This window comes from Oncorhynchus mykiss, chromosome 21 (assembly GCF_013265735.2).
Source record: "Oncorhynchus mykiss isolate Arlee chromosome 21, USDA_OmykA_1.1, whole genome shotgun sequence".
Lineage (NCBI taxonomy): Eukaryota > Metazoa > Chordata > Actinopteri > Salmoniformes > Salmonidae > Oncorhynchus > Oncorhynchus mykiss.
Window position 1 is genome coordinate 23,909,419 of NC_048585.1, and position 27,813 is coordinate 23,937,231.

At 44.1% G+C, this 27,813-nt stretch overlaps 1 protein-coding gene across 1 annotated transcript; it reads left to right on the top strand.

The window, feature by feature from the left end:
- Nucleotides 1–586: 586 nt before the first annotated feature.
- On the top strand, nt 587–27,141 carry LOC110500082 (leucine-rich repeats and immunoglobulin-like domains protein 3). Its single transcript, XM_036957362.1, has 19 exons — nt 587–1,067; nt 4,602–4,673; nt 4,782–4,856; nt 10,978–11,112; nt 12,720–12,863; nt 13,349–13,492; nt 13,776–13,919; nt 14,846–14,989; nt 21,483–21,563; nt 21,735–21,806; nt 22,446–22,517; nt 22,818–22,981; nt 23,605–23,943; nt 24,044–24,325; nt 24,521–24,979; nt 25,274–25,435; nt 25,601–25,741; nt 25,874–26,146; nt 26,390–27,141. The coding sequence occupies exons 1-19, from the start codon at nt 865–867 to the stop codon at nt 26,653–26,655; spliced, it is 3,372 nt and encodes a 1,123-aa protein (XP_036813257.1). The 5' UTR covers nt 587–864; the 3' UTR covers nt 26,656–27,141.
- Nucleotides 27,142–27,813: the final 672 nt, after the last annotated feature.

Genomic DNA, 27,813 nt, shown 5'->3' on the forward strand with positions numbered 1-27,813 from the left:
TTCTATTTTCTATTATCTATATTATTATCATTGTTGGAAAGAGCTCTCAAGGTGAGAATTTCACTGTACTGTTTTACACCTGTTGTATTTCACATGGTAATAAGCAAAGAGAGGGGAAAGTATCCTTCATCTTGCTAATGTAATCATTTATCAGAGATTACACATTGTTAAGCTTTCGGGAATTTACAACCAGTAATAAGTCATAAAAACAAATGACCTTTGGCCATGCGTTCTCAAAAACCTTAGTTTTATCTGTGGTAAGACTGTCTTTGATACACATGAGCAAATATTTCTGTGAAATGTCTCCATTAAACAATAAGCAGTCTGTTTGTGTCATCAACATTATGGTGTAAACAAAGTTGTGTAAAATTGGAATAAAATTCAACTGGAACAGTTGTAAGGTGGTTGCTGGATCGAATCCCCGAAATGACAAGGTACAAATCTGTCGTTCTTGCCCACAGTTCCCCGGTAGGCCGTCATTGTAAATAAGAATCTGTTCTTAACGGACTTGCCTAGTAAAATAAAGGTTAAATTAAAAGATAGGCCTACTATCTACACTCCCCTCCCGGTGCGCATCACTCCAACAACCAATAGAGGGGCAGGCTGTTGGGAGCCTTGGAAGTAGTGGCTGCTACGAGGGCAAAGCAAAAAGAATGCTAGTACAGGCAAAAACTTTTACAGAGGTATGGAGAAGTTTAGGTCCCGTAAAAATATTTTACATGTTCGTAGTGTCAAAGGAATACGGTCGAGGAATTGGATTTAAGGACTAAACCGGACAACATTGTCCTTGGGTTGTAACTTTTACTACATTGTATTTTCTCGCGCTTTTCTCTAAAACTTGGGTAGGACTTCAGTGTGGCTAAAATGTCCGCATCTATGCAGCCTCTCAACGCTGTGATGTATGCGGTCGTTTTCTTACTGTTTTTCCGAATAGAACTTATACTTGGATATGATGAAAACACAAGGACGTGTCCGTCTCCATGCACATGTTTTGGAGACCTGTTGGACTGCAGTCGGTTGAAAAGGCGTGGAATTCCTGAAAATCTTCCCGAATGGACCGTACAATTGTAAGTCAATTTAGAAAGCTTTTGTTGACTTGCCATTTTATCTTCACTACCCATATATACGAACAGCTATCTTAATTACTTTTCACACCTATGTTTGAAATGAGTAATTTGATAGATACAGGTTTTAACATAGTTACAACAAGTGTATGAATGGAATACTCGAATAGATAAATTACATATATGCAGAGAATTACGTGATTTGTTACATTGTTGCCAACTTTGTTACGTTGTTGCTTACTGACGATTCGAAGATAATGAAACCGTTTGAAAGCAAAGTTTATTTCCCTTCACATCGACAAGAAAGGGAAATCAGTCCTAAATCCTTACTTTTTATTCCCAAAGACTGGTTTGCTGTTTAGAAAGTATTTCGCAATGACAGGCCACTCCATTTTCCAAGGTGCAAGCGTTTCGTTTTTTTGTAATTCAGCAGACGCTGTAATCCAGAGCGATTTCATACATTTTTGTACTTTTTCCCTTGCTGCCCCCCTGTGGGACTCGAACCCACAATCCCGGCGTTGCAAGCGCCATGTTCTACCAACTGAGCCATAAAGATATTTACTGAATAAACGTCGTGTTTGTCACATTTAGAATTATGTTATTGTTTTCTTTATATTTATTTATGGTAATTTCGAATTCTGAAAGATGTAGTGATATATTGGGTCACTTTACCCCATTGTTTACCATTCCTTAGCAGCATTTGGTGTTATTTCAGATATAGAAAAATACTGTAAACATCAAGGAAATAGGGATTTTGCACTCGAACTACACTGTAATTTAAATCAAACGTATTTCTTGCAATGTCACACTGCCTACAATTATTCCATGTGAAAACCTATAGGATATGTGAGCCATACTCCTTAGGCACAAGAGGGAAGCTCAGTCTTGTAAATAATAAAGCAGGCTGTTTTAGAAAAATATATAACACTGATGACCTTTGTACATCAATGTCCCATTATCAGTCGTTCTACACTAGTGAATCATTAGTTGGACTACCTACGGCATGGAGTTTTTTTTATTAGGATTTTTCCAATCACCCATTAGGCCCAACAAGACATGCCAACATCAGTAGGCTAGTGAGTTGGTAGTACTGTTTGCTTTTGAGTTTGTTGTTAGTGCAGTGAGGTACAATAATTTGCCAACGTTATATAGTTCATGGAGAACTTTCAACAGGCTTTTGGGATTTTGGAGCTATCACAATTTCCATGAACGAAGAGAATAAAAAGCCATCATAAACAATTGATTACAATTCATTTTGACAACTTGTTGAACCTGAAGAGGTTGGTCAACTGTTTTTTCAGCATGTAAATATCAGGTGACATCATGATAAGGAGCTAATGCAGAATACAGATGTCCATTACACTAGGCCCTAGATGAGACCAACTGCTGAATGACAATTGTTTTCCTTTTGTTTATGAGGTGATACCATCATTGGGCCTTTCCATATTATGTGAGCTCAGAAGTTCTTCAGGCCCCAGGGCTATTAAGACAATAAACACATCATGTCAAATGAAGTCATAGGCACTCCAGGCCAATCTCCCATGGTAATGCCTCAAATAGTTGTTTAACATGTATTAATAAGCAGATGTTCATAGGTCTGCCTGCCTGGCTTCCATTCAGACATGTTGATATATCCTCACTACTAGCTTGTGTTTTTTTCTAGTTCATATTTGACAACACAGCTAGGCTAGTTAGTCCCCTGTTAGAATGTTTGTTTGGCATTTACAAAATGTGTGCTGCCTGCTCTGGAAATTTTACGTTGCCAGAAAACACAGGCACAGCCTCGTAACTGACCAAAAAGGGAGAGAAAAAAGTTCCACATGGGGGGAAAATTCTTTGCACTCCGGCATGCTAATTTACGAGTGTCTCTCCAGCACATCTTAAACTGCCCGGCCCTTTGTTTTCCAGCACCCCATTATTTCTGCTGAATTAGCATCTCCAGAGCCACCGATGGTACTGATTACGGAGCCACTGTTGGATTAGTTCGTACAAACTCTCTGAAAGAGAGCGAAAGCGAGGGAAGGAGGGATGGATGGAGGGAGGGAGTGAATGTGGGAGGGAGAAGCATTTAGTTTGAGCTTCAGATTTCTCAGTGAGTGAGCACAGGTTTTACAATTCAAATGTAGACACGTTTTAATTTTCCCAAGTTTTTTAGGGTTTATAGGAATGTAGCATAATATGCATTTGAGGAGGTAAGCACTCTCAGGAGACTCACTCAACATTGCTGTATTACCAGGCAATTCCATCCACAGCCAGTTCTCACCTCACTAAAAGCAGACGTGATTAACTATTAGAATAACTTGGCATTATAAAATAACTTTACGTTTTCACAGATTTACATGAGCGAGACGGGCTTCAGTGTCTACTGAAAAAAATCCAAGTTAAAGTGTGATATCAAGACCTTATGTTATGGCACTTCAGAGATAAGGAGAGAAAGCGCTCTGGATTATAATGTGAGAGCTTTAGCTGGTGGGAAAGGGTATGCCTTTTATCAGTTTGGAAGTCAATGACCTATTTTCCCTTGTGAATCTGTATTAGTCCAAGTGCTTTATAACCACATCAAAGAACCAGCAGGTCTATCTTATCTCATTACTAAGAGGATGGATAACTTGGTTTCATTCACTCGTCAGACACGGATAAATGTGTGGCGCACATTTTCAAGTCTAATAGACACAGGCCAAAGCTGTAGTGATTTAATCTGGTCCACTTCTGGACCTGGATTTTTGAAGGAAGTGTAAGTGTCAGAAACCCTCAGGGCTTATCTGGCCATTTTTGATACTACACCTCTCCACTTCTCCCATATGGCCCGATTAGTGGAACAAAAACATACAGCTGCGTGTTGGGAAGGGAAAAAAGTTTCAGAGAGAGAAGTAAAACTCTTGTTGAAGAGTTGAAGAAACTATTTGCTGAAGAATAAAACCAGAGCCAGATCTAGAAAATGGCTTAGAAACTCGCTTTCCCGGCATTGTGAATAGATTACCAGTTGTTCGTTTTTTTCCCTCCCTCCTCTCAGCTCCAGTTGATGGATTCCAGATGGGGGGCAATCCAAAAAAAGGGGTCTGGCACCACAATGTTGATCGTGCACAGCAGCGTCAATAACTCCACAGCTTTATAACACTCTGGGACAGGCAGGCTTCTCTAGGCATGTTTTCCACCCCCTCTTAAAAATGGAGAAAAAAAATTGAATCTCTCCCTTCCGTAACTTAGCTGGTTGTCTGTTTTGGCTCGGTGATTCAAGAGCGGATTGGATCCATGAGCTTGTCTGGCTGGATTTTCTCTCAATGTTTAAAAAAAAAGGCTGCTATGCCAAAACTAGGCCTAAAGCTGGTTAGCTTTACTTTTTTGCATACAGTGGTTTGTTTTGAAAATGACTCAGTTGCTTTCCGACATTACTTCAGTTGGAGCTGTATAGGCTAGGCTCACTCAGACAAGTTATGTCTCCTGTTTAAAAACAGAAAGGCCAGTATATGATTGGTTGTGAAGTGAACGGCCCTCCATGTTGTGCAACTTTCCTCTAACAAACGTCTTTCTTCACAGGGACCTGAGCCATAATAAATTGCAGTCGCTCGACAGCACTGTGTTTAGGAAACTGCGGTACCTAAGTGAGATGTAAGTATACTCTGTGTTCTGTACTTCCTAGAGTAAACAACGTCAGTCACAAACACTCTCCCTCCACACCACATGTGACAAACAACCTTTGTGCCTGTGTGTTTACAGAAAGCTAAACAACAATGAATTTGAGACGGTACCTGATTTGGGCCCTCATGCGGCAAACATCACCACCCTCATTCTGTAAGTATTACTTTTGAAACAACCCTCCCCCCACCAACCCACCCATCAGAGTTGTCAGTACTAGTTAACAGTGTAGAGCTGCTAAGCCCTGCTCCTCCCTCCTTGGTGGAACCCCTTTTGGCTGAGTTGGTTCCCAGACTGGGTTGTCCCAGGCATGGCAGCCAGTTTGAGACAAGTCAGTCACATGTCTGAAAATGAATGTCATCGTTAAAAATGGAATCGCCAGAGGTGGTTCCAGTGTTTCCATAAGTGCTGATCCAGGATCTGTAAGAATAGAGTTTTCTGTCTGTCCATCTCATTTCCGTTATAGATAGTCTGTATGAATAGTGTGGTATTTCATCCATCTGGAGGTTGAGTGTTTGTATACACTCCTAGTAGGATGGCCCCAGAACATGATGGAGCAATGTGGGGCTTTCATGTGTTTTCAAAGACAAATAGACCCATCAGTGTCAGAGGTTTCAAAGCATTGATTTCAAACTTTTCCCCCGGCACAATGTCTCACAAAATCAACGGATAGGACATTTCTCCCCCACAAGAATGCATCCATCTCAAAAACTAGAAGAGGCATATTGCTCATCAAGCCTGAACTTGACAAGCAGTAACACCAGAGAAAGAAGCCAACAGCCAAAGGGGATTCAGAAGTCGGCTATTAGTCAATTTGTCTTCAGACTTTTAGGTGTATAGCCTATAGGCCACAGATGTGGCTGGCGGTATTACCTGGAACTAAAACAAAATACAGTATACACCAGGGTATGTTTGATTTCCAGTAGGTCTGATGAATTTTTTAACTTGTAAACATTATCCGTCAGACAACATTCAGAGGTTTTAGGAGTTGTACAATAGTATTCCCCTCTACTCTCAATTCTCCACTCAAGATGCATATTTGGTTGCTGTTGCTTATTGAAACATATCATGTATGAATAGGAGAACAATTCCAATAGATTTCACCGTTGAATGTTCCAAAGTATGTCAGCCAGCCTAGTTGTCATCCTCAATGTGCATTTGGGAATGGTCATTTCATACTTTCTTACCACAACGTGTGTTCATTTGTGTCTGTGGGTGCGTGCATAGTATTGCCAGTTGCATTGCTTAGTGTCTACTTGGCAACTAAAATCTCTGAGGGGGGGATTTAAATACAAAATCCCTCTCCCCACTCTTTCTTTTTGTTGCTAGTATTGGCATCATTGATGGAGAATATGTGTGTGGTATTTCCTATTGGAAAAAGAACCGAGTTTTGAGAAGCCATCAGATGACTTATTTTTCAGACTGGCGCCTGTAATGAGAAGCAGGGCTGCTGCGTTAGCATCTGACCCAAATGGCTAATAACACAGTTAACACATCATCACAACTTTGTTCCTGTACATTGTCAGGTTGCAGTAGGACCGCATCAACTACAGTGCTATAACTGATACATAATACACAACGTCTACCTGAAGGGAAACATGGTTGAACGATGAGAGAAAGAGTTATAATGTTGGTTTCATACAGTGTTTCCAAACCCTGATCCTCGAGTACCCCCCAACAGTACACATTTCTGTTACAGCCCTGTACAAACACACCTGATTCTTGCTAATTGAGGGCTTGATGATTAGTTGACCAGTTGAATCAGGTGTGTTTGTCCAGGGTTACAATACAAATGTGTACTGTTGGAGGTACTTGAGGACCAGGGTTGGGAAACACTGGTTTAGTAGATTTGAGGTTATTGCAGTATTGAGTTACAAAGTTACAATGTTTGTTGCCAAAAGCTTTGTAAGCAAGACATCCAGGTATATCTGTCAGCTTAGTTACCCACAGAACTAACACTTTATAAGAAAGAATAAATTGGTAGAGAAGCAGAATATGAAGCTCTTTCCAGTTCCAACTTCCAACCAGTTCCAACCTTTTCCATACACAGAGATTGCGTCAAACCGTCTTCTCCAAATACCTAATCAGCCCTGGAATCACCAGATAATTTGTAGAGCCCACCAAACTCAACGAGAGGTGGTTTCACAGCAATCTGGTTTAAGCCCCCAACCCCTACCATAAATTCCTGGGAAATTGTTCAATTAATTAAGATGATCACGACTCAATTACTACCAGCTGCAGGGTTATTGCCGTTTGTTTTTACTCTGGGCTGTGGGGTCAAGGAAGTTGACGAGAGCTGCCGCTATGTCTGCCTGGCTGTTTGAATAAGTGGCATTCGATACCCCGGGGCTTTTTCACCCCTTACTCCCCTCCCAGGCTAGAGTAATGAAGGAAAGGGAAGAAAATCTCCAGTATGTGCGAATGGAAGGGAAAAATCAGACTGTACTAAATAGAGAAAAAAAGGGGGGTTCAGGATTAGGAAGCCTCCGTTGTTGATTCAATGTCATTGCGTTATTAAAAAGTAGAGTGTTGCTGCCTTTGGTGTAACTTGTTTGTGCATGTGTGTATCAGTTTGACAGCTGCTTCTGCTGTTTAGCTATAATTTATGTGGATTTTTTGATCATTTTAATTCAAAAAGGAACATTTCTGTTGCAGCGTCACCTGTCTATAATCGTCTCACACTGTGGTCTTGTTTATGTAGGTCATATTTCTTCAGATAAACAAATTCAGAGTGTGACGGCAACTCAGTCCAAAAATATGGAGTAGATTTGCTCGAAAACAGCCAAATTAGACACAAGTGTAAATCAAATTGAGATGTGCTGCTGTGTGGTCTTATTTTTTGAATGTTTGCTTTTTTTTTTTACTGATATCAATAAAATTCCTTAGAGTACACTTAATGAGTCTGGCAGCACATTTCAGCTGATCTAGGATCAGCTTACCAATAATGTATGGTACACCGCCTTCTATTCAAATAGTTATTAAGTTGTCTACTATACCCAAAGGCTTGGAGTTTCCTTAAGTTGGGAGACATGCATGTGCTACCTGCTTAAGTTCATGAATAAACAAAGCACAGTTTGATAGATGCTTTAAATTCACCTGGTCGTACATTTGAATGTGTGTTAAAATGAGATGTGTGTGTACAATGTGTGTTAAAATGAGAACCTGAAGAGACCCAAACAAGAATGACAGGCAGGTCTTGAAACTATTAACACAGTAACCTTATTTGTGAGAAAATTGGTTAAACAAATTTGAAGTGTGTGCCGTCTAAATGGACAATGCCCCGCTTGTTTGTCCGTGGAGTTGGCCCGACGGGTGGAGATCAACAGATAAGCACATGGAACTCTCCGGTACACAGCGTTTAGGTTGGCCTTTCAAAAGCTCTCATTAGATCTCTGGGCAGATGTAGGGGAGTAGAGAAAGATGGAGAGAAACTGTTTTGTTGAATGGACCGTAGCCAAGTTCTCCTTCACGTCTATCCCTGCAAGCCTCAACTGCACAGTCTCAGTTGATATCACAGTCCTCATCTGCCACAATGTTTAAAGTTAGAGTTGGCTGGGTGTTGAGATTCTGTAGTATGTTGTACTTACAGGTTAATACAACAGGGTTCAATTAATTGCTCAGTGGTCTCTGAGATTCAAGCAAGTGAAGCCATTACAGTTCCTGTAGGTCCTCACCTAGCCTATCTCTCTGTCTATCTGGAGAGGGCTGGCCTCTGCTGTGTGTAGTCCATGTTTTGCCAGATGGTCTTGACCACATCCTTCAAAATAGGGGTCCCCATGAGGGTTATAAAAGGCGTTGACTTGTGCGGTCTCTGATTCAGACACATTTCAGTTGAAGGCATTCAGTTGTATAACTGACTAGGTATCCTCCTTTCCCTTTCTTTGTACTTCCCATGACATTACTTTTTTTGTGGACTCTTATACTCCATATGGGTCATGTCAAGTTTTCAAAGCCATACGAGAGGCTCGTTTGTAACAGCACACTGGGTTCAAGTGGGAAGTGTGTCAGAGAGTAAGCATTAACAACATCAGCTTGGGACAGACACCATGTTGTATTTGGGGCTTCTCCGATGGAGGGGCTGCTCATTCTCCACAACTTAGCTGAGGGTTAGCATCACATGCAGCTAAACGGAACCCTTGATGTATCTGGCCCATTTGCACTCAAGCTAAAAAGGTTTGTTCATATATGAGTTGTCTGGTGGTGGAGTCTAGGCTTCAGGGTGATGCTCCACAGCTGGCCAGATGTTTACTGTGTGGGGAATGGAGAGGGGGTTGGGGTACAAAGACCAGGGACTCATCATCATCATCATCACCACCACATCACACCTCCTTCCAGCTGACAGGCCCCAGGGTCAGTCCGTCTTTTGTAGAGGAACATGGACTGAGCAGCCAGCGTTGACAGTTGCTTTCCAACTGCCCCCTCCCCTCAAAATATATTGAAGTCCGGGGCGCCACAAAACTGGAAATACAGGTTCTTTATTTTTTTTCTCGCAGCCCGTCTTCTCCTCTTCTCTCAGCGACCAGTCAGGGGAACATGTAAACCCAGGCCCAGGGGGTGTGTGCCCCTTTTGTTTGGGACCACAGAGGCCGTGGTGCGTGGAAAGTCCTTTGCAAATCTGCACACAAAAGGCTGTCTTGTACCCTTTCTACTGCGGGTAGTGTGCTGCACTGCACCTAGCTCAGCCTGTGGCTGTTGCCTAAATTGTGTTATTATAAAAATAAAAAAATGAAATCATTTTTTTTAGGCAGTGACTGAGTGTTTAAAATGAAAAAAGGGGAATTGGGTTTCAGCCTCCCAGAACCTACCCTCTACCCCCACCCTCAGCCCCACACTCTTACAGTCGGTTGGCATAGAACCAAGCTTTGAGTCTTGGCCTTGACGGAGGCTAGGCAGAGGGACGTGCTGTGGCAGGTTCTACCCCTACGTGCCCCAGAAACCCCATCAGCCTCTCCTCCCTGGGCCTCTATCCATATATCCTCCTGGTACTGCCTTTGTTCCAGGTTGGACTGACTGACAGACACACTCGTCTGTTTTCCTCTGTATGTTTTGGTGGTAAGGCTGCCAAGGGGTGTCACTGTCTCAACGTGGGGAGCCTAGTCATAAGAGAGGTATGGATGGCTGGCAGATTTAGGGAAATGTGTGGAAAATGACTGCTCCGTCCAAGTCACAGATCCCACTTTCTGAGGCTTCATGATGGACTGAGAAGCTATGTTGCCACTGTGCTCAATTTCTCGCTTGATTGTATCTTCAGTGCTTTTTTAGTCTCGCTTTGGCCAGGCGTACAGCAGAGCTGAGCCAGTTTGAGACTTTGTGTCTGGCTCTCGACTAGTGCTGGTTCAGTGTGTCCGTTTCATTGTCGTTTTCTTATTGGCAGCTTCTTGAAGGGTACTAGTGTTCAGATAAACCAGTACTTCTCAGCCATGTCAATGTTCATCCATTTCTCCAAAGGGCTGTATGTTGACGTGTGCATTGCATGCATGCACAGTATAGGGAAAAGCTAACATTCACTTTGGTCAGTATAAGGAAAATGCACAAAAAACATGTATCATAAAGAAGATAAATTTAAGAACTGATGCGTTAATGCAAGTTATCATTTTTTTTTTGGGGGGGGGGGTTGTTGTTATGTTAGCCTTGCAATTAATACTGAAATGGGGCCTGCAGTCTGGTGTATTAGAGGGAATTCCTACTCTTTTCCCTCACTCTCCCTTTCCCTCGCTCTCCCTTTCTCTACCCGTCGAGGCCCATACACAAAGACGGCTCTGTACAGACACTGTTTATAACTAAGCAGTCCCTGCACTGCAATTTAGGAGGCGTGCAGCTCAGGAAATTGCCAGCCTCTGCTGAGGCATGCTTTCACTGAGGGAATGGTATTCATCAGCCAAGTAATTGGCAGGTTATTTTTTTAAATACCTTGTTAGTAATTACCTTATAAACAAAATAACACAGCACTAAACCAAACGGCTGTTTTGACCTTTTGAGATGAGTAGTGACATTGGATAGCACAAGTATTGCCCCGTCCTCCCCCCTTTCCTAGACAACCAGGGAACTGTGTTATTTTTCATGGTTCAGGGAGAGACTCAATGTTCTAGGAAAAATGTATAATATTAACATAATAATAATGGGAAAACAGGGGTAGGGTTGGTCATTTTTAAATACCGCCTGCTAATTGACTGCTCTGAGTGTTTGTATGTCTGGAAACGTTAGATTGGTGACCCGCGTTGTTAAAATACACCGTATTTTCTAGCGTTCATTGGAGCCGTTCGATCTGTGTTTTCAGAGCAAACAACAGGATCACAAAGATCTCTCTGGAGCAGCTGAGGCCCCTGCAACGCCTGGAGACCCTGGACCTCAGCAATAACAGCATAGTGGATATCAAGGCTGACTCCTTCCCTGCGCTGCCTCTCAAGAACCTGTGAGTCCGTCCGTTTGGACTTTTTAACTAAAATACATGCTTAAACTCCGTCCAAGAATACTATATAAGTGTGTCATGTCTTTGGCTATGCCGGATTAAGTGATATGACATGCTATTCTATAAAATAATTTCTCCGTAATTAATATTACCTGATTGAGCTAATCATGTAAATGTAATTAACTAGAGAGTCGGGCACCACAAAATAATATTTATAGAGCTGTTATCTTCCGAATAAACTCTTAAAGACCTAGAAATATTTTACATCAATAGCAATCAATATTAATCGTCATCTTAATTCAGTCTCATCTGAAAGTTGTAAATTCTTAGTTATCTGCACGAACCCTGGCTAACAAGTTGAATCAGCAATACAAAATTGGGTTTAATTATTTACTAAATACCTAACTAATCACACAGAATTACACATACACATATTTAAATCATAACTTGATTACAAATTACGTCATAAAGGAGAACGTCCCTAGCGGGCGGAACAGATATGACAGCTTGTTACACAAAAGAAAAGGGGCTGGGTTTGAGTGAAAGAGCGGGAAGACTGAGGAACAAAGGGCGAAGCTGTGCTATCGTAAATACAGTATCTTATGCATTCGAAATTACCGCCCATTTGGAAAAGGAAAATGCAATAAATATTTACTCTGAGCTGCGCTTCGGTAGGTTGGTGGTAGATGGAAGGCCGTGTTGCCCAACCGAGTCCTTTGTCCTTTGAAGAATGTCTCTGGTGGTCAATTGGGTACGTTGTAGTAACGTCGTTGTGTGATAGACGGGATACTCTGTTTGTTCCTTCCTAACCCTCATTTGCAGCGGCTGTTGCTAACTCAACGGCTAGGAGGTATCACTTCTGTAGTGAATAAGAGTTCAAAGTTCATACCATTCGAAATTCAAAGCTCATGCTAATGTTGGCTTTGTTCTGAAGTTATTATCTGAACCATTCTGACATCGGACCGTCGTCCTCACGTCCTCGGAACAGGAGGTTATGTTGTCGTCAAGGGCTTATATAGGAAGGGAGAGGAGGGCGTGTTTGAAGAGTTTTATAGCCCATGTCCCTTCACAGGGGCGGGCCACTGATTGAGCAGAGCCCTATCATATGAAAATCCAAATCTCACATTATAGAAGCTAAAATCACATTTCATCCCAACACGAATAATTTCACATTCAAACATTTAAATTGAACAACAATTCCATGTGAATGCGATAACTCTGATGTGTAGACTTTCCACTGTAGAGTTTATGTCATCTTATCATTGATGAGAATGTCTCAGATGACAACCGAACTGACCTCATATTCATTAAGTACCACCGCATATGTTCCATTGGTCGGAATATAGCCAGAATATAGTTACTTTCCCCCCACCTTCTGATGTTCCCAGAATCTCTATGTTAACCAAGGGTTTTGCAAATGTAACATCAGTAGGGTAGAGAGAGGAAAAGGGGGGGAAGAGGTATTTATGACTGTCATAAAGCCAACGTCATGACAAGTGTTTGGATCAAATAGTAAAATTTTGGCGGAAGTACAACAATGTTTGGTCATTTTTCCTCTTTGCAATTAATTATGTGATCAATATCTCATTATGTATTTTCTTCTCCTCTAGTATCATGAACAACAATCGCATTTCCACCTTGGAAACGGGCTGTTTTGTCAACCTGTCCAGCACTCTGCAGGTCCTCAGGCTCAACCGCAACCGCCTCTCAACCATCCCTGCCAAGATCTTCCAGCTCCCCAACCTCCAGCACCTGTAAGTGACAATTGCTCTTTGAGCGCTGTTGGGGTTGACCACAAACTATACTATGACCGCTCTTTAAGCGCTGTTGGGGTTGACCACAAACTATACTATGACCGCTCTTTAAGCGCTGTTGGGGTTGACCACAAACTATACTATGACCGCTCTTTAAGCGCTGTTGGGGTTGACCTCAAACTATACTATGACCGCTCTTTGAACGGTTGTGTAACAGTCCACGACTTTTCGCTACTCTTTGATGTTTCTCTGACTGCTCTGTGAACTTCCTGAAAACACATTGTGACTGCACTCATTGACAGTGTGTTGACGTATTCAACCACTCTTTGACCACTCTTCCAACAGTCATTGACATCTTCTTGGCTTCTCTTGGATGAATTAGATTCCGTTTCAGCCTCACTTCTTGACTTGAGTGAACTCTTCATCCTTCCCTGAATAAATGATGCTGCAGTTCTCTTACGGTCTGGTTGTGGTCCAACCTGCAGGGAGCTGAACAGGAACCGGGTGCGCAGGGTGGAAGGCCTGACGTTCCACGGTCTGCACGCGCTGCGCTCACTGAAGATCCAGAGGAACGGTATCAGCCGCCTGATGGATGGAGCCTTCTGGGGCCTCAGTAACATGGAGGTCCTGTAAGTAACTGTCCTCTGTGGCAAGAAAGTGTGTATTTTTTTACTAGTGTACATTGGTGGATTTAACAGCATATGGGTGCAAGTGTCTGGGTGCAAGTGTCTGCATACCATCTTTTGATACATATTTGTAGCCGTATTTCTAGACAACGATAGTTGACTATAGCCTATACAGTGTGGTATCAGTCCAAGCTAACATACGTCTTCATCTCTGTCTGTCTGTGTGTGTCTATATGTCTATGTTGATGACTGACCCCTGTTTGTATGTCTCTGTGTGTCCCTGCAGGCAGCTGGACTACAACAACCTGACGGAGGTGAGTAAGGGCTGGCTGTACGGCCTGCTGACTCTGCAGCAGCTCCACCTGGGCCACAACGCCATCAGCCGGATCCGGCCTGACGCCTGGGAGTTCTGCCAGAAACTCAGCGAGCTGTGAGTGACCCTTTTTTCATATTTTTCTTCTTCTCCCTCCCTTTTCCCTCTCACTTTCTCTCCTATTCACACTGTGAACTTCCAACACCTCTCTCTTTCTCTCTCTCCCTTGCTCTCGCCCACCTTCCTCACAGTCTCCAACTCTCCACTCCCCCCTCTCTTCCTCCACCCTTAGTGCTCAGTGCCAACACCAATGCAGGTCTCCTGACAAAGTATTACTCCCCCTCTTCACCCCCGCCACTATAGCCCCCTTCCTTTAATGCCTCATCACGTCTATAGGGGAGAAAGGGGGGAGAAGGAGGGGGGGATTTCACAACCAGAGTGTCTGCAGCGACATATTGTTTCCTTTGTTGTTAACATTGTTTATGGCACTGGCCAATTCCTAAGTCCGCCATGTTTTGTTGGTTTCTGAAAGGGGAGTTGTTGTTTTTTTCCCATTTCTCTTATCAAGTGAACCTGAGAGTTAACCAAATTGGCAGTTGACTGATCTTTTTCGGCCACTCTTTGGTAAATAGCCTTCTTCCTGGTTTGTTCGTTTTTTCGTCTGATGCTTGCGTTTGTGGATTTCTAGTACAAAGTTAATACTTTTTATACTGTCTGCATACGGTTAAACAAAGTAGACCAGCGGTGCGAGGTACAATCTACCTTTCAAAACTTTTAAAATAGTCTATAACCCAAAGTTTTTTTTACTGGATATGCCTTGATAATAATTAGATAATATGTTTTAGTAGTGGTTATTAATGCTTATTACAAAGTACTTATTGGTAATTCACAGACTTATCTGGCTAGATTTGGTGCACGTTCCTAGTGATCTGAGGCCAATTTATCCTCTACCTCAACTGTTTATTTCTACCCCCCCTCCTTTCCATTTGCCCTTGGGGTTTGAACTGTGTGATGCTGATGCTCCTTCTCTCTCCACCCGACAGGGACATCTCGTCCAACCACTTGACAAGACTGGAGGAGTCCAGCTTTGTGGGCCTCAGCCTGCTTGACGAACTCCACATCGGGAACAACCGTGTGAGCTTCATCGCAGACGGAGCCTTCCGAGGACTCTCCCACCTACAGATGCTGTAAGTTTGAATAATTACATTTCATTGAATTGCTTGTCAGAGATGGCAGCTCTATTGTATAATAGTGCTGAAGCATTAAATACTTATTTTCAACGTCCCACTGGCAGTGAGTGTATTAGCCATGGTTAATATCACTAATCCTGGTTCTTAGTTTCCCCTAAAGTTGTTTGAGAAGCCTCAAGGCTCATGAGAGTTTAGGGATGAACTTGATTTAAACTCGTCAGTGACATGGTTATAACAGTCATCAGTCTACACTTTTTAAAATATATATTTGACCCCTTTTGGTAGTTACAGTCTTGTCCCATTGCTGCAACTCCCGTACGGACTCGGGAGAGGTGAAGGTCGAGAGCCATTGACACACTGCTCGCTTAAGCCAGCCGCACCAATGTGTTGGAGGAAACACCGTACAGCTGGCAACCGAAATCAGCATACATGTGCCTGGCCCACCACAAGGAGTCGCTAGAGCGCAATGGGACAAGGACATCCTGGCCGACCAAACTTTCACGTCGCTGGGCCAATTATGCGCTGCCACATGGGTCTCCCGGCCGCGGCCGGTTGCGACACAGCCTGGGATCAAACCCGGGTCTGTATTGACATCTCGCCTTAGACTGCTACTCCACTCGGGAGGCCTCATCAGCCTACTTTATCGTTGTTTTGTGTTCTATAAGAGAAGCTCTATCTCACATCTATGAGAGTACATTAGCAGCTAGCTAACTTCTCGGATGCTGCCTGCCTTTTGGATTTCGCTCCCTGTCCCTCTCCACACTCATCGAGGCGTGAGTGGAAATATTCTGCCTTGTTTGTTTTCGGTATGTGAAATAGCTGAACGTACTGCCCCCCCCCCCTCCCCCCACACGCATAAAAACCTCAACAAGCCAGCAGAGTGAGACTGAGTCCACCGCTCCATCCCCCATCTCCAGACCGGCTCCATAACATTGCCCCTTGTCCCTCTCTTAAATGGAACCAAATGTTAACTGTGCGTGAAAGGTCAACAGAGGGCAGGTGTGTAGGTAGGTGGATGGGGAGTTGGGGTGGCTTAGAGGGCTTTACCCCCCAGCCCCTCTCCACAACCCACTCCTCTACCCCCTCCACCCCTCCTCAACCCCAATCATTTGTAACCAGGCATGCAGAGGAGGAAACTAGCTGTTTGAAAGTATTTAAAGAGACTTGAGAGAGAAGGAGTGGGGGAAGGGCGAAGACGTCCAGCAAATCTCTAACAGACATGATGTACTGCTGTGTGCACATGACATTCAGTTAGTTTGAAAGATATTTCAGATTTTTCAAAACCCTTTGATATTTAGTTTTTTTTTTTAATTCCCCGGGGCAGAGCTAGCATGTTGGAGTGAACGGCTGTGTGAGAGGCTCCTGCAACTTTTTTGCGAAATAATCTAATTTAACCTACTTTATGGCACTTTTTTTACAACAAACGTTTCTTTCTTATACAAGATTATAACTTTCTATGTGAAAATGCAGAGTAATAAGCCACCAAAGGACAATAAATCCACAGCGGAGGCCTACTCCCCACTAAACAACGAGACAGACATGGCGGAAGGCACAGGCAACAACGTGACACTTACAGAACTTACCCGGGCTTTGGGCTACGTGTTGCTATAGCTGAGGATCTTAATACTACTATTTCTGAACTGGACACCAAAATCGAGAGCATCATTCGAATGGTCGCTTCGTATGGCCAGAGTATTGTGGACCTTGAGAAAGCTTCTGAATTCAACGCTGGTAGGATCTTCGAGTTAGAGAAGCTATGCACGTCATTGCAGGATAGTGTGCAGAGGCTTTCTGTGAAAGTGGTCGACCTGGAGGGCCGATCCAGACGTAATAACCTTTGCGTTGTTGGTCTGGCAGAGGGGGTGGAGGCGGGCTCTCACCCCACTGACTTCTTCACCAAGCAATTGAAGGATGCAATGGGATCGGATGTTTTGGCTTCGGATCCCCAGCTGGACCGTGCACATCGCTCCCTTGTCCCAGTGCCTGGACCGGGCCAACGTCCTCGCCCAGTAATCATCTGTTGTCACAGTTTCAAGACCAAGGATCTTATCCTGCGTGAAGCTCGAATGAGGGGCAACCTGTCACATAAAGGGCATCCATTCCGTGTATATGAGGATTATGAGCCCTATGTGGCAAAGCACCGCACCGGCTACAGAGATGTCATGACCAAACTCTACAAACTCCATCTTCACGCAGCCTTACTCTTCCCTGCAAGACTAAGAATTACCCCGCCTTCCGGTGAGAAGATTTGGCTCTCGGTTTTGGACGCAGAGAAGTTTATCTGGGAATAGACGTCAATCCCCTGTACAGGTTAGAGTGCCTTGTCATTGTGTGTTAGGGTCTACTCATGGACTCAAATCCATACTATACCATAATGGGTGACACCGTATTAAACGGGCTCAGCAAGGGCTACCGAACATGTAAGATGCTGAGCCGACCAATGGATGGCGGTCAGAGCTCTCATTTAACGTTAAGTTCACTTTCATCCCGGCTGTGCTCAGAGCGATGCATATTTGGGAGGCCTTCCAGGTTTGATCACTGACACCTTCGGACGGATATACTTATATTCCCTCATTTTTGTTTTGTTTCGTTATTTATTTTTCAATCCTTACATTATTCTTATTACCATTTATTTATTGCTTGCAGGGGACTGGGGGTGATGGCTGGGAAGGGGCAGACGCAGACACCTGGTTAGCAAGTTTATGTTTTGTGCCGTTCTGCCTTTGTCTAGCCGTGAGCCGCTCTCCCGACTAGATTCCCACCAGCCCTCTGTAGTTCTTGTGTCTGTGTAGGTGTGCGTACATATAATTACTATCTGTACTTTATTATTATTTTCTCTTAGCATTTTAGAATTATGTATGTGTATATTTTAAATTAGTGTAGATTGTTATTCTGGGGGTATGATTGTTTGTATGTGTGTATGTGTATATGTGCATATGGATGTATATACGTATATTTTAAATATATATTTTTATATATGCATTTTTTTGTGTGGGTGTGTATGGATGTGTATATGTATGTGTGTATATGTGAATATGTGTAATATGTGTATGTACATGTATATTGTAAAACATATATTTATTTTTTTAATCTTAAAAAGGAAAAAAGTATTTCTATACTTTTTCTTATTTTTTTTAATTTTTTGATGGGGGGTACGTTTAATTTAGCAAAATCCTTGTTCCGATCTTCTGACCCACAGTATGTAAAGGTACTGCTGTCTATGTTGGTTGCAGATGGTTTATGTTTAGACCGGCATTACTTAGCAATATAATCTTGTGATGCTATATCTTGCTTATCTCAGGGATTGACCCAAGATGACGCTTAAGTGCGCAATATGTTTAAGTTGCAACTTATTATGTTTAGGTTTATTAGATGCTAATTGAACACTTTATTCATGGGAGCCTCCTGAGTTCATATGTTAGTAGAAGTTATAGGATAGTGAGAGGTGAACGTATAGTTGGGATTTTATTTTTGTTTTACCTCTTGTTCGAGGTCACGCCGTGCTTTTTTGGCATCGGCCAGACAATGTGTTTATTATTTTTATTTTCCTTTTTTTCTCTCCTATTTGTGTATGTCTGTTAAATGTGGGTTGAGTGTTGGGGAAATTAGGGGAACAGGGTGGGAAGTAAAGGTGCTTGCATGGGGGAGGGGTGGGTTGGATACTGCTCGGGTGTAGGTGCTACATATGCTGATCGTGATGGTTTGGTGCGATTTCTTACCTTTTTATTGAGTTACATGTTATGCATAGGAACGACAAACAAGAGGAGGGCGGGGCTTACATTCACTTCCTGGAATGTCAAGGGTTTAAACGAACCAATTAAGAGAGGCAAGGTCCGAGCCCACTTGAAAGCACTCTCGTCTGATATTATATTTTTGCAAGAAACCCATCTGAAAAATAACTCTCATAGCAGACTTAAATGTAGGTTGGTGGGGCAAGTGTATCACTCTAACTTCTCTGCCAAAACGAGAGGCACAGCGATTCTGGTACGGAAAGGAATTCCCTTTCTACATAAAACCACTATTGCGGATAAAGAGGGTCGTTATGTGATCGTAATAGGAGAAATCCACTCTACTTCAGTAACTCTACTAAATATCTATGGGCCAAACATTGATAACCCCTCTTTTTTTCAAAGGAGTCCTTGCCCTGATTCCAGATATCTCCCATACTAACCTGGTCATTGGAGGGGACCTTAACTGTGTGCTAGACCAATATTTGGATAGATCCTCTACCCGGCGAACCCCTACCTCCTATTCAAGCGAATTCTTGAATACCTACATAAAAAAATTGAACTTATTTGATATATGGAGGATCGCTAACCCTACGGGTAGGGAATACTCCTTTTACTCTCATGTTCACAATGTTTACACTCAAATTGACTACTTTTTGGTTGATGCTAAACTACTTCCCTATACCTGTAATGTGAGGTATCATGATATTATAATCTCGGACCACAGTCCACTCACCTTCTCCCTGAGATTGGGTGACATTGTACCAAACGAGAGGGTCTGGAGGTTGAATCCTCAGCTCCTCACAGAACCAACATTCTGTGAACATCTTAAAGTCCAAATTAAATGTTTCTTTGATACCAACGACAACACAGAGACTTCCCCAGCATTATTATGGAAAACACTGACAAATTCACTTACTGGATAGGGAGAATGCTATCCATCCATCTATGGAGAAACATAAGTTTTATTTAAAATTGCAATATAATTAGATTCTCTCATCAAAAATAGCAAAACCTTTTCTCTATGCCAAGCAAAATTATTTTGAGTTTGGTGACAAACCACACAAATTACTCGCCAGACAACTTCGAAAAAATGTGAGTGACCGAATGATTCACAAAGTTAAATCTGCATCTGGGGAATTACTCTCTTCCCCCAAAGACATCAATGATGTCAGTTTTATGAGACTCTATATACATCTAGCAGATCCTAACCCCTGCCCTGAACCAGGAATATTCTAACTTCCAGAATTGGTTGGTTCAGGCCAATGAGGATGGAGCTATCCCATCTACTTTGGATGAAGCGTTCATTACAGTTATACATAAGAAGGATAAAGTTGCAAAACACCTCGTGGCTAGAACATCTCCCAGTTAAGTCTTCAGAAAAATGTGCCTACCTAGGAATTGTAGTTACCAAACAATACTCCTTACTATTTAAAGAGAATTTCCCCTCTCTGATGCAAAAACTCAAGGCAAACTCCCAATTTCTCTGCTCGGAAGAATTAATGCCATTAAAATGGTCTTCCTCCCACAACTGATCTACCTACCTATACCAGAACATCCCACTATTCATACCTAAATTATTTCACAAACAACTGGACTCAATTATCAATCCATTAATCTGGGATTATAAAATACACAGGATAGGTAAAAAAACGCCTCTGTAAATCCAAGATGGAAGGAAACTGATATCGCTTCTATATGATGCTTTTCAATCTGTTAGCACACCTTCTACAGATGCCATTAAGGCAAAATGGGAGGAAGAACTAGAGACTGACATTTTGGTGGCAGACTGGGAAGAGAGCTTGGAGTATATCCACACATGCTCCATTAATTCCAGACATCGTCTCATACAATTCAAGGTATTACACAGATTACACTATTCCAAAACTAAACTGCATAGGATATTTCCTGATACATGTGTGATAAATGTCAGGCTACGCAGGGTACACTACTCCACTGCTTTGCCCTATGCTCTAGCTTGCATGGTTATCGGTGTGGAACTTTTGGGATCCTCTCTGAAGTTTTGGAGACTTCAATAGACCCAGACCCGCTTCTGATAATCCTGGGAGTGTCTGAGTCCCTAAACGGATTAACCAACCCCCCAAAACAACTAATCTCTTACAGTCTCATTTCGGCAAAAAAAATAATCTTGTTGTTTTGGAAAAGGAGGGAAGCGCCCTGAACAATAAATTATCAACATTTGAGAGGGGGGGGGGGGGGGGGGGGGGGGGGGGGGGGGGGGGGGGGGGGGGGGGGGGGGGGGGGGGGGGGGGGGGGGGGGGGGGGGGGGGGGGGGGGGGGGGGGGGGGGGGGGGGGGGGGGGGGGGGGGGGGGGGGGGGGGGGGGTGACATCTACCCTCTTTCTTTCTACATGTCCTTGTTCTGTATGGGAAAAAAATAAAAAATAATTCCTCAGCCATTAAACTCATTACTAAAAATGTATAATTTTTCACTAAATCTAGTAGCACCAACGTGTGGGTTTGAGTTCCTCCCTGTTAAACACGTTGTATTGCATATGAAGCAGTATTATGCTGCGAGACACGGAGAAACCATCACAAAAATGTTAAAAACCTCGAAGTTAACAGGAAACATCCTCCAGTGATGGGACCACTTTGAATACAAATGTAAAGACTTTGACTTCTTTCTCGTCCTTCAGACGAAACGCAGAGCCGCTCCAAGGTTTGCTAAGACTATAATAAGTGCAGTTGTTTTCTGGGTGTGGATTTTTACAACGTGGTTTGTCTTTGTTTCTCTGGAAATAGAGATCTGCAGAACAACGAAATCTCCTGGACCATTGAAGATATGAACGGACCATTTTCTGCTCTGGACAAACTGAGGAAACTGTGAGTAGGCTTGACTTTACCTTGGCGTTGTCTTCTAACTTGTTGGTTTTCAGAAGATAGATTAGAAACTATAAAATGGACCATGGGAACAGATTTTAACTGGGAGTATTTGCTTCTTATCATAAAATAAATGACTCTATTTGAATGAAAACTCAAATATACTTTTCTCAGGTTCCTTCAAGGAAATCAAATCCGCTCGGTGACCAAGAAATCGTTCTCTGGTCTGGACACACTGGCGCACCTGTGAGTTGACCTTCAAATCAATATCCTCGTCCGTCTGTCTCAACTGTCCTAAAGCTGTTAACTAAATATGGGAGAATTCATAACCATGAGAAACAACGCCTGTTAGTGAGAACCACACAACCTTATTGTCTCTGCTTATTGTCTCTGCTTCTTGTCCCTGCTTCTTGTCCATACTTTGATGAAAAACAGAGCTGTCTGGTATTCACCACCTCCAAATGTGGGGAGACTATTGATCACTAACTGCTTAGGCATGGCGAGAAGAGTGTGTGTGTGTATGTGTGAGCGCCTGTGTGTTTGTGCTCATGTGTGCAGCTTTCTGTGTACAAGTGTGTGTGTGTATGTGCACATCTGTGTGTGTTTTTCTATCTGTGAAACAGCTGCATTTGATTGTAATTAACTTTTTTTCCCAGTCGTGTCTGAGCTCAAAGGAGCTGAAGTCGGGCCCCTCTTGATTAACAAAGCACGGTGCTGCCCAGATTTCTATTGTTCTCAAGACCTTTTCTTCCCTCTCTCTCTCTCTGATTATTGAAGTTTTTAGCAGTCTTCCTCCAGATAGACCTAGACGGAGGGGAAAGTCTGCCATCTTTCTGTGTGCATTCCCATGGTTCTGATCCATCCATTCTTCCCTCCCCTCCTCAGAGATTTGAGTAACAATGCGATCATGTCAGTCCAAGGGAATGCCTTTGTGCAGATGAAGAAGCTTGAGGAACTGTAAGTATCTCTGGGTTCAGTCACACTGTATTCATATTCTGCAATGCCTTTAGACCAGAGTCACTGTTCTGGACTAACTGAGGAAAGGAAGAATCCGCCATAGACGATTACTTCAAAAGCACCTATACTGATAAAAGTGATTATCTTCAAATGGAACGACTATAAAATTGCTCAAGTATTATGGATCATCTTTGTGCTGGGTCTCTCTTGTGATTCCTGGCTCTAATGCAGTACCCCCCCCCCCCCCCCCCCCCCCCCCCCCCCCCCCCCCCCCCCCCCCCCCCCCCCCCCACTCCCCAGGCACCTGAACACATCCAGCCTGCTGTGTGACTGCCAGCTCAAGTGGTTTCCTCTGTGGGTGGCGGAGCAGACCTTCCTGCCCTACGTGAACGCCAGCTGTGCCCATCCCCTGATGCTGAAGGGCAAGAGCGTGTTCACCGTCAGACAGGAGGACTTTGTGTGTGGTGAGTGTGACTGACACACACACACATACGCACACATACGCACACACACACACACACACACACACACACACACACACACACACACACACACACACACAAACACACACACACACACACACACACACACACACACACACACACACACACACACACAAGCCTCTTAATGTAGCCCTTGTTAAAAACAACCATTTAGCCGTGACAGGTTTTCCATTTTATGAACTGACCCAGATTGTTCCATATTTTCCTTCAACTCATGGACACTCTGATGGAGCCAGCATTGTAATGGGACCATGTGGAAACTCAGTGAATTAACAGCTTGGCCGGGTGGAGTCAGAGAGAGCAGGGAGAAAATAAATAATTGTTGAGGAATTTCTGGGATCAGTTTCTTTAAGTAATGACTACTATTAGAGCTGAGGTGCTTTGCCTTCTGAGCTTTCAACATTTCTCCAGTCAGGTAGTTTGAATCTTGGCGGATGAAATAGTATAATTTCCATATTTAAGCTGTTTGTCGACCATCACGGTTTAAACAAAAACTGGTTAGCCTCAAAATGAATGTCAATTTGAGTTTAGCCCCATTCACATCAAATGGAAACTAATGTTTTCCCCTCTTGTCTTCCAACCAGACGACTTCCCCAAACCTCAGATCACGGTGCAACCTGAGACCCAGTCGGCCATCAAAAGCGCCAACGTCACCTTCGTGTGCTCGGCGGCCAGCTCCAGCGACTCACCCATGACCTTTGCCTGGAAGAAGGACAATGAGGTCCTGAATGACGCTGAAATCCACAACCAGGCACACCTCAGAGCCCAGGGGGGAGGCCAAGGCCGTGAAACAGAGGTTACAGAGTACACCACCACACTGCAGCTACGCAGTGTAGAGTTCACCAGCGAGGGGAAGTACCAGTGTGTCATCTCAAACCACTTTGGTTCCTCCTACTCCACCAAGGCCAAGCTCACTGTCAACAGTAAGTTAAATAACCTACTGGTACTGATTTTGATGTTCGTCTTGAAGTGGTGCTTCCGTTAGATGTCAAATAAAATGTCCATCCCTTTTTGTCCCTCCAGTGCTTCCGTCCTTCACCAAGATGCCCATGGACCTGAGCATCCGGGCCGGTGCCACGGCCAGACTGGAGTGTGCCTCCGTGGGTCACCCGTCTCCGCAGATCGCCTGGCAGAAAGACGGCGGCACGGACTTCCCCGCTGCCCGGGAGCGCCGTATGCATGTGATGCCTGAGGACGATGTGTTCTTCATCGTGGATGTGAAGACAGAGGACATCGGGTTGTACAGCTGCACCGCCCAGAACACCGCCGGAGCCATATCAGCTAACGCTACGCTAACTGTGCTAGGTGAGAATTATTATTTCTATTTTCACCTGCTGTCAAAGAACTTTGCATTTATATGTGGGCGCCGCTTCATTTTGACACAGATCAATTTTATTTTATGGTATTCCATGAGTGTTTTCCCCCACAAATCGACATATAAATAAGGCGTTTTGAGACTGTAAGGCAGCTAACACTCCCCCTTACCCCATTCTCCTCCAGAAACTCCCTCCTTCCTGCGCCCTCTCATGGACCGCACCGTGGCCAAAGGGGAGACTGCGGTCCTCCAGTGCATTGCCGGTGGCAGCCCTTCCCCCAGGCTCAACTGGACCAAAGACGACAACCCCCTTGTGGTCACAGAGCGCCACTTCTTTGCCGCCGGCAACCAGCTGCTCATAATCGTGGACGCAGCGGAGGACGATGCCGGGATGTACACGTGCGAGATGTCCAACACGCTGGGCACCCAGCGGGGCAACGTGCGCCTAGCCGTACTGCCCAACCCCAACTGTGACGTGGGGGTGGGCGCCTCGGGAGGCGTAGGCTCCGACGAGGACGGCTGGACCACGGTGGGCATCGTCATCATCGCGGTGGTGTGCTGCGTGGTGGGCACCTCGCTGGTCTGGGTGGTCATCATCTACCATACGCGTCGGCGCAACGAGGACTGCAGCGTCACCAACACAGGTGAAGAGAGGGTGTCATTTTATTTTGTCAGCACGGGATTGGTTTTGAGGAGTTCAGTACTTGCATGCCCATGTTGCCTCCTCCTTCAAACAGAAAATAAAATTTTTGGGGGAGTTTGAGTTTTGGGCTCCAGCTCCACATACTTTGGCTGGCATGTTGTTAAAACCACACCTTTTACGAATGCTTTGAAATGAATCAGACACAGACCATTGCCGTGAACAGATTATTATAATTATTGTATTTCTCTATGAAAACATTTCTGAGACTTTTCCCTCCCTGGTGTTTTCCCTGCAGACGAGACCAACCTGCCTGCAGACATCCCCAGCTACCTGTCCTCTCAGGGCACGCTGGCCGACAGACAAGACGGCTATATCCCCTCAGAGAGTGGCAGTGGCAACCACCAGTTCATGGCTTCCTCCATGAGTGGATTCTACATGCAGCCTAAAGACATGAATGGTAGAAGAGGAGCTCTTTCATTGGAAATGCATGGGGACTTTTTATGTCAACTGTATTCTGAGCATTTTTCTATGTGTATTGTTTCACTTGAATACATATTGGAATAGTTTACGTAATTTGAGGCAAGTACCAATGCGTTACTAATGTGTCATGTGACTCGTACAGGTCTGTGTCAGCTAGACACAGGAAGTGAAGCGGACATGGAGGCGGCCATAGATCCCCTGCTCTGCCATTACCAAGGACCCATCAGCTCTCTCCTCAGGAGAGGCAACATGTACACCGGAGAACCCTCAGAGGCTTTCACAGGTTGGTGCAACAGATATATATTTTTTTAATAATGTAGCATAAGTAAGTATTTTCCCCTAAATTAAACAATATCATCATGTGCTGCTGTCATACTGATCTGATTTCCCATGGCTCACTGTAACCCCCGCACAGGCTGTGCTATGGACCAGCGGCCCATCTGCATAGACTCCTACAGTGGCAGCCTGACCAGCTCCAAGAGGAGAGACTACTATCCATGTGGCGGGGCCCTCCAGGACCCCTTTGACCACGGGAGCCCCAGTGTGCTGATGCAGATGCCCAACAGCAGCAGCTTCCACGGGCCACCCCACCTACAGGGCGAGGGCCCCCCCTCCATGGACGAGGGAGATGGAAGCGAGTACGGCCGACCTCGGGAGACAAGGCTCTCCTCCTCCAATACTTTCATGGGTATGTCTGAGGATGGGTATGTCTGAGGATGGGTATTTCTGAGGATGGGTATGTCTGAGGACATTTCTATGTATGGATTTGGGTCAAGTCAAGCACATTTTTGGGTCAAGTCAAGCACACTCAGAAATGTAATTCACTCAATTAGTAAGTGATTTATTGAATATTCATTTTCTTGACAACTAGCACAACATGTGAATGTCTCAGGCTTTACCCTGTATCTCCCTCCGTCTTTCCCTCTCGCAGGAACGTTTGGGAAAGCCCCCTGGAGGCCTCAACAGGAATTCTATCCCGGATTTGGACCACCGCCACTGGCCCTGCACAACAGCATGATGCTACACGAGAATCCCTACGCAGCCCTGGACAAAGACTCGGAACGCGAGGAAGACAAGAACAGCGTGCAGTCAAAGAATTCTAAATCGGAATCGGAAAAGAGAGGCAATAATATCTATGAACAACCATATGATCTCAACAGGACTGCTACTAGTCAGCAAGGTCGAGCACATAGCTGAATATGTGCGTTCAAACAAACTGACATTCCTTTGAGTTTTTCTTCGTTATGATGGTGGCCCCCAAAAAATACTACCTCAGTGAATGGACACTTTCTCAGTGATGGACACTGCAAATGTGCAACGCTTGAATGTAAAAGGATAATGCATTGTGCCTACAAAATGCTGAAAAATTATATGAGGAGATATTAACAGTGAGGACTGTTCTTTTTTTAAGAAAGAAAAATGGGAAACATCTTCAATTGAAGATAGATATTGAATATATATACGTTTTTATACAAAGTTTATTATATTTTGTAAATTAAGTGTAAAAGTAGAATCCATTATTTTTGCTGTACTTTTTCCTGTAAATTTGTATTTTGTGTTGTGCGACCGACCATGCCTGTTCAGTTATTCTAGCTTTTGTTTTGCTTTGAGTTAAGCACCCCTTTGCACATACCTATACATAATAAAACACCATAACATGTGCTGCTACGTACATTAAAAGTACTGTGACTCCTTCCTATCTTTAAATGGCTGTACCATGCACAGACACCACTGTTCTGTAATGGAGGACGAAGAGAATCGAGGTATACGAGAGTATTGCTGAAGCCGGGAATGAGAAGGGGGGGTTGATGTGGCTTTTCCGAGCCGAACCACAGACCTCCAAGGACGGCTTGCGCCTGCCATGAGGCCCCCCACCATGCTGTCCAAATAGAATCCAACAAGTGTACGCTGGGAAAGTGTGTGTGTGCGTGTACGTTTGGCATTTGTCTGTGTGTGTGGGAAGTTCAGGGCTAGCTTCTTCAGTCTTTGGCTCAGTGTAGACTCAGTACCCTGGAGACAATCGATGGAAGGCCAAATTAGGGCAGATATGTCAAGGAAAGGAACAGTCACATGAGGTCTCTGGAACTGTTGGAGCTGGCCGTCTGGTCTGGTCCTGCTCTCTCCCAACCAGCCAGTCACAGGGCTCCCCTCTCCCCCTCTTTGGGCCTTCGTCTCTGGGAAGGAGGGTGGGGTTTGCTGCGCTTGCTGTATCCAGCACATGGAAGCTTTTCACCAGATGATTCACTCCCCAAGCCTGTCCCCTTCTGGCTTTTTCACATCTTGGGTTTGTTTTTTCAGGCCTCTCCTTTTCAACGTGGAGGAAAAAGGTGTTATTGTCCGCTAGCTGTCGAAACT

Excerpts from the sequence above, each read along its gene's own strand:
- LOC110500082 (XM_036957362.1), top strand. The coding sequence starts at position 865 with ATGTCCGCATCTATGCAGCCTCTCAACGCTGTGATGTATGCGGTCGTT. Across the intron at positions 21,564-21,734 it reads CTGGACAAACTGAGGAAACT|GTTCCTTCAAGGAAATCAAA; the intron begins GTGAGTAGGCTT and ends TACTTTTCTCAG. Across the intron at positions 24,980-25,273 it reads CTGCAGCGTCACCAACACAG|ACGAGACCAACCTGCCTGCA; the intron begins GTGAAGAGAGGG and ends TTTTCCCTGCAG.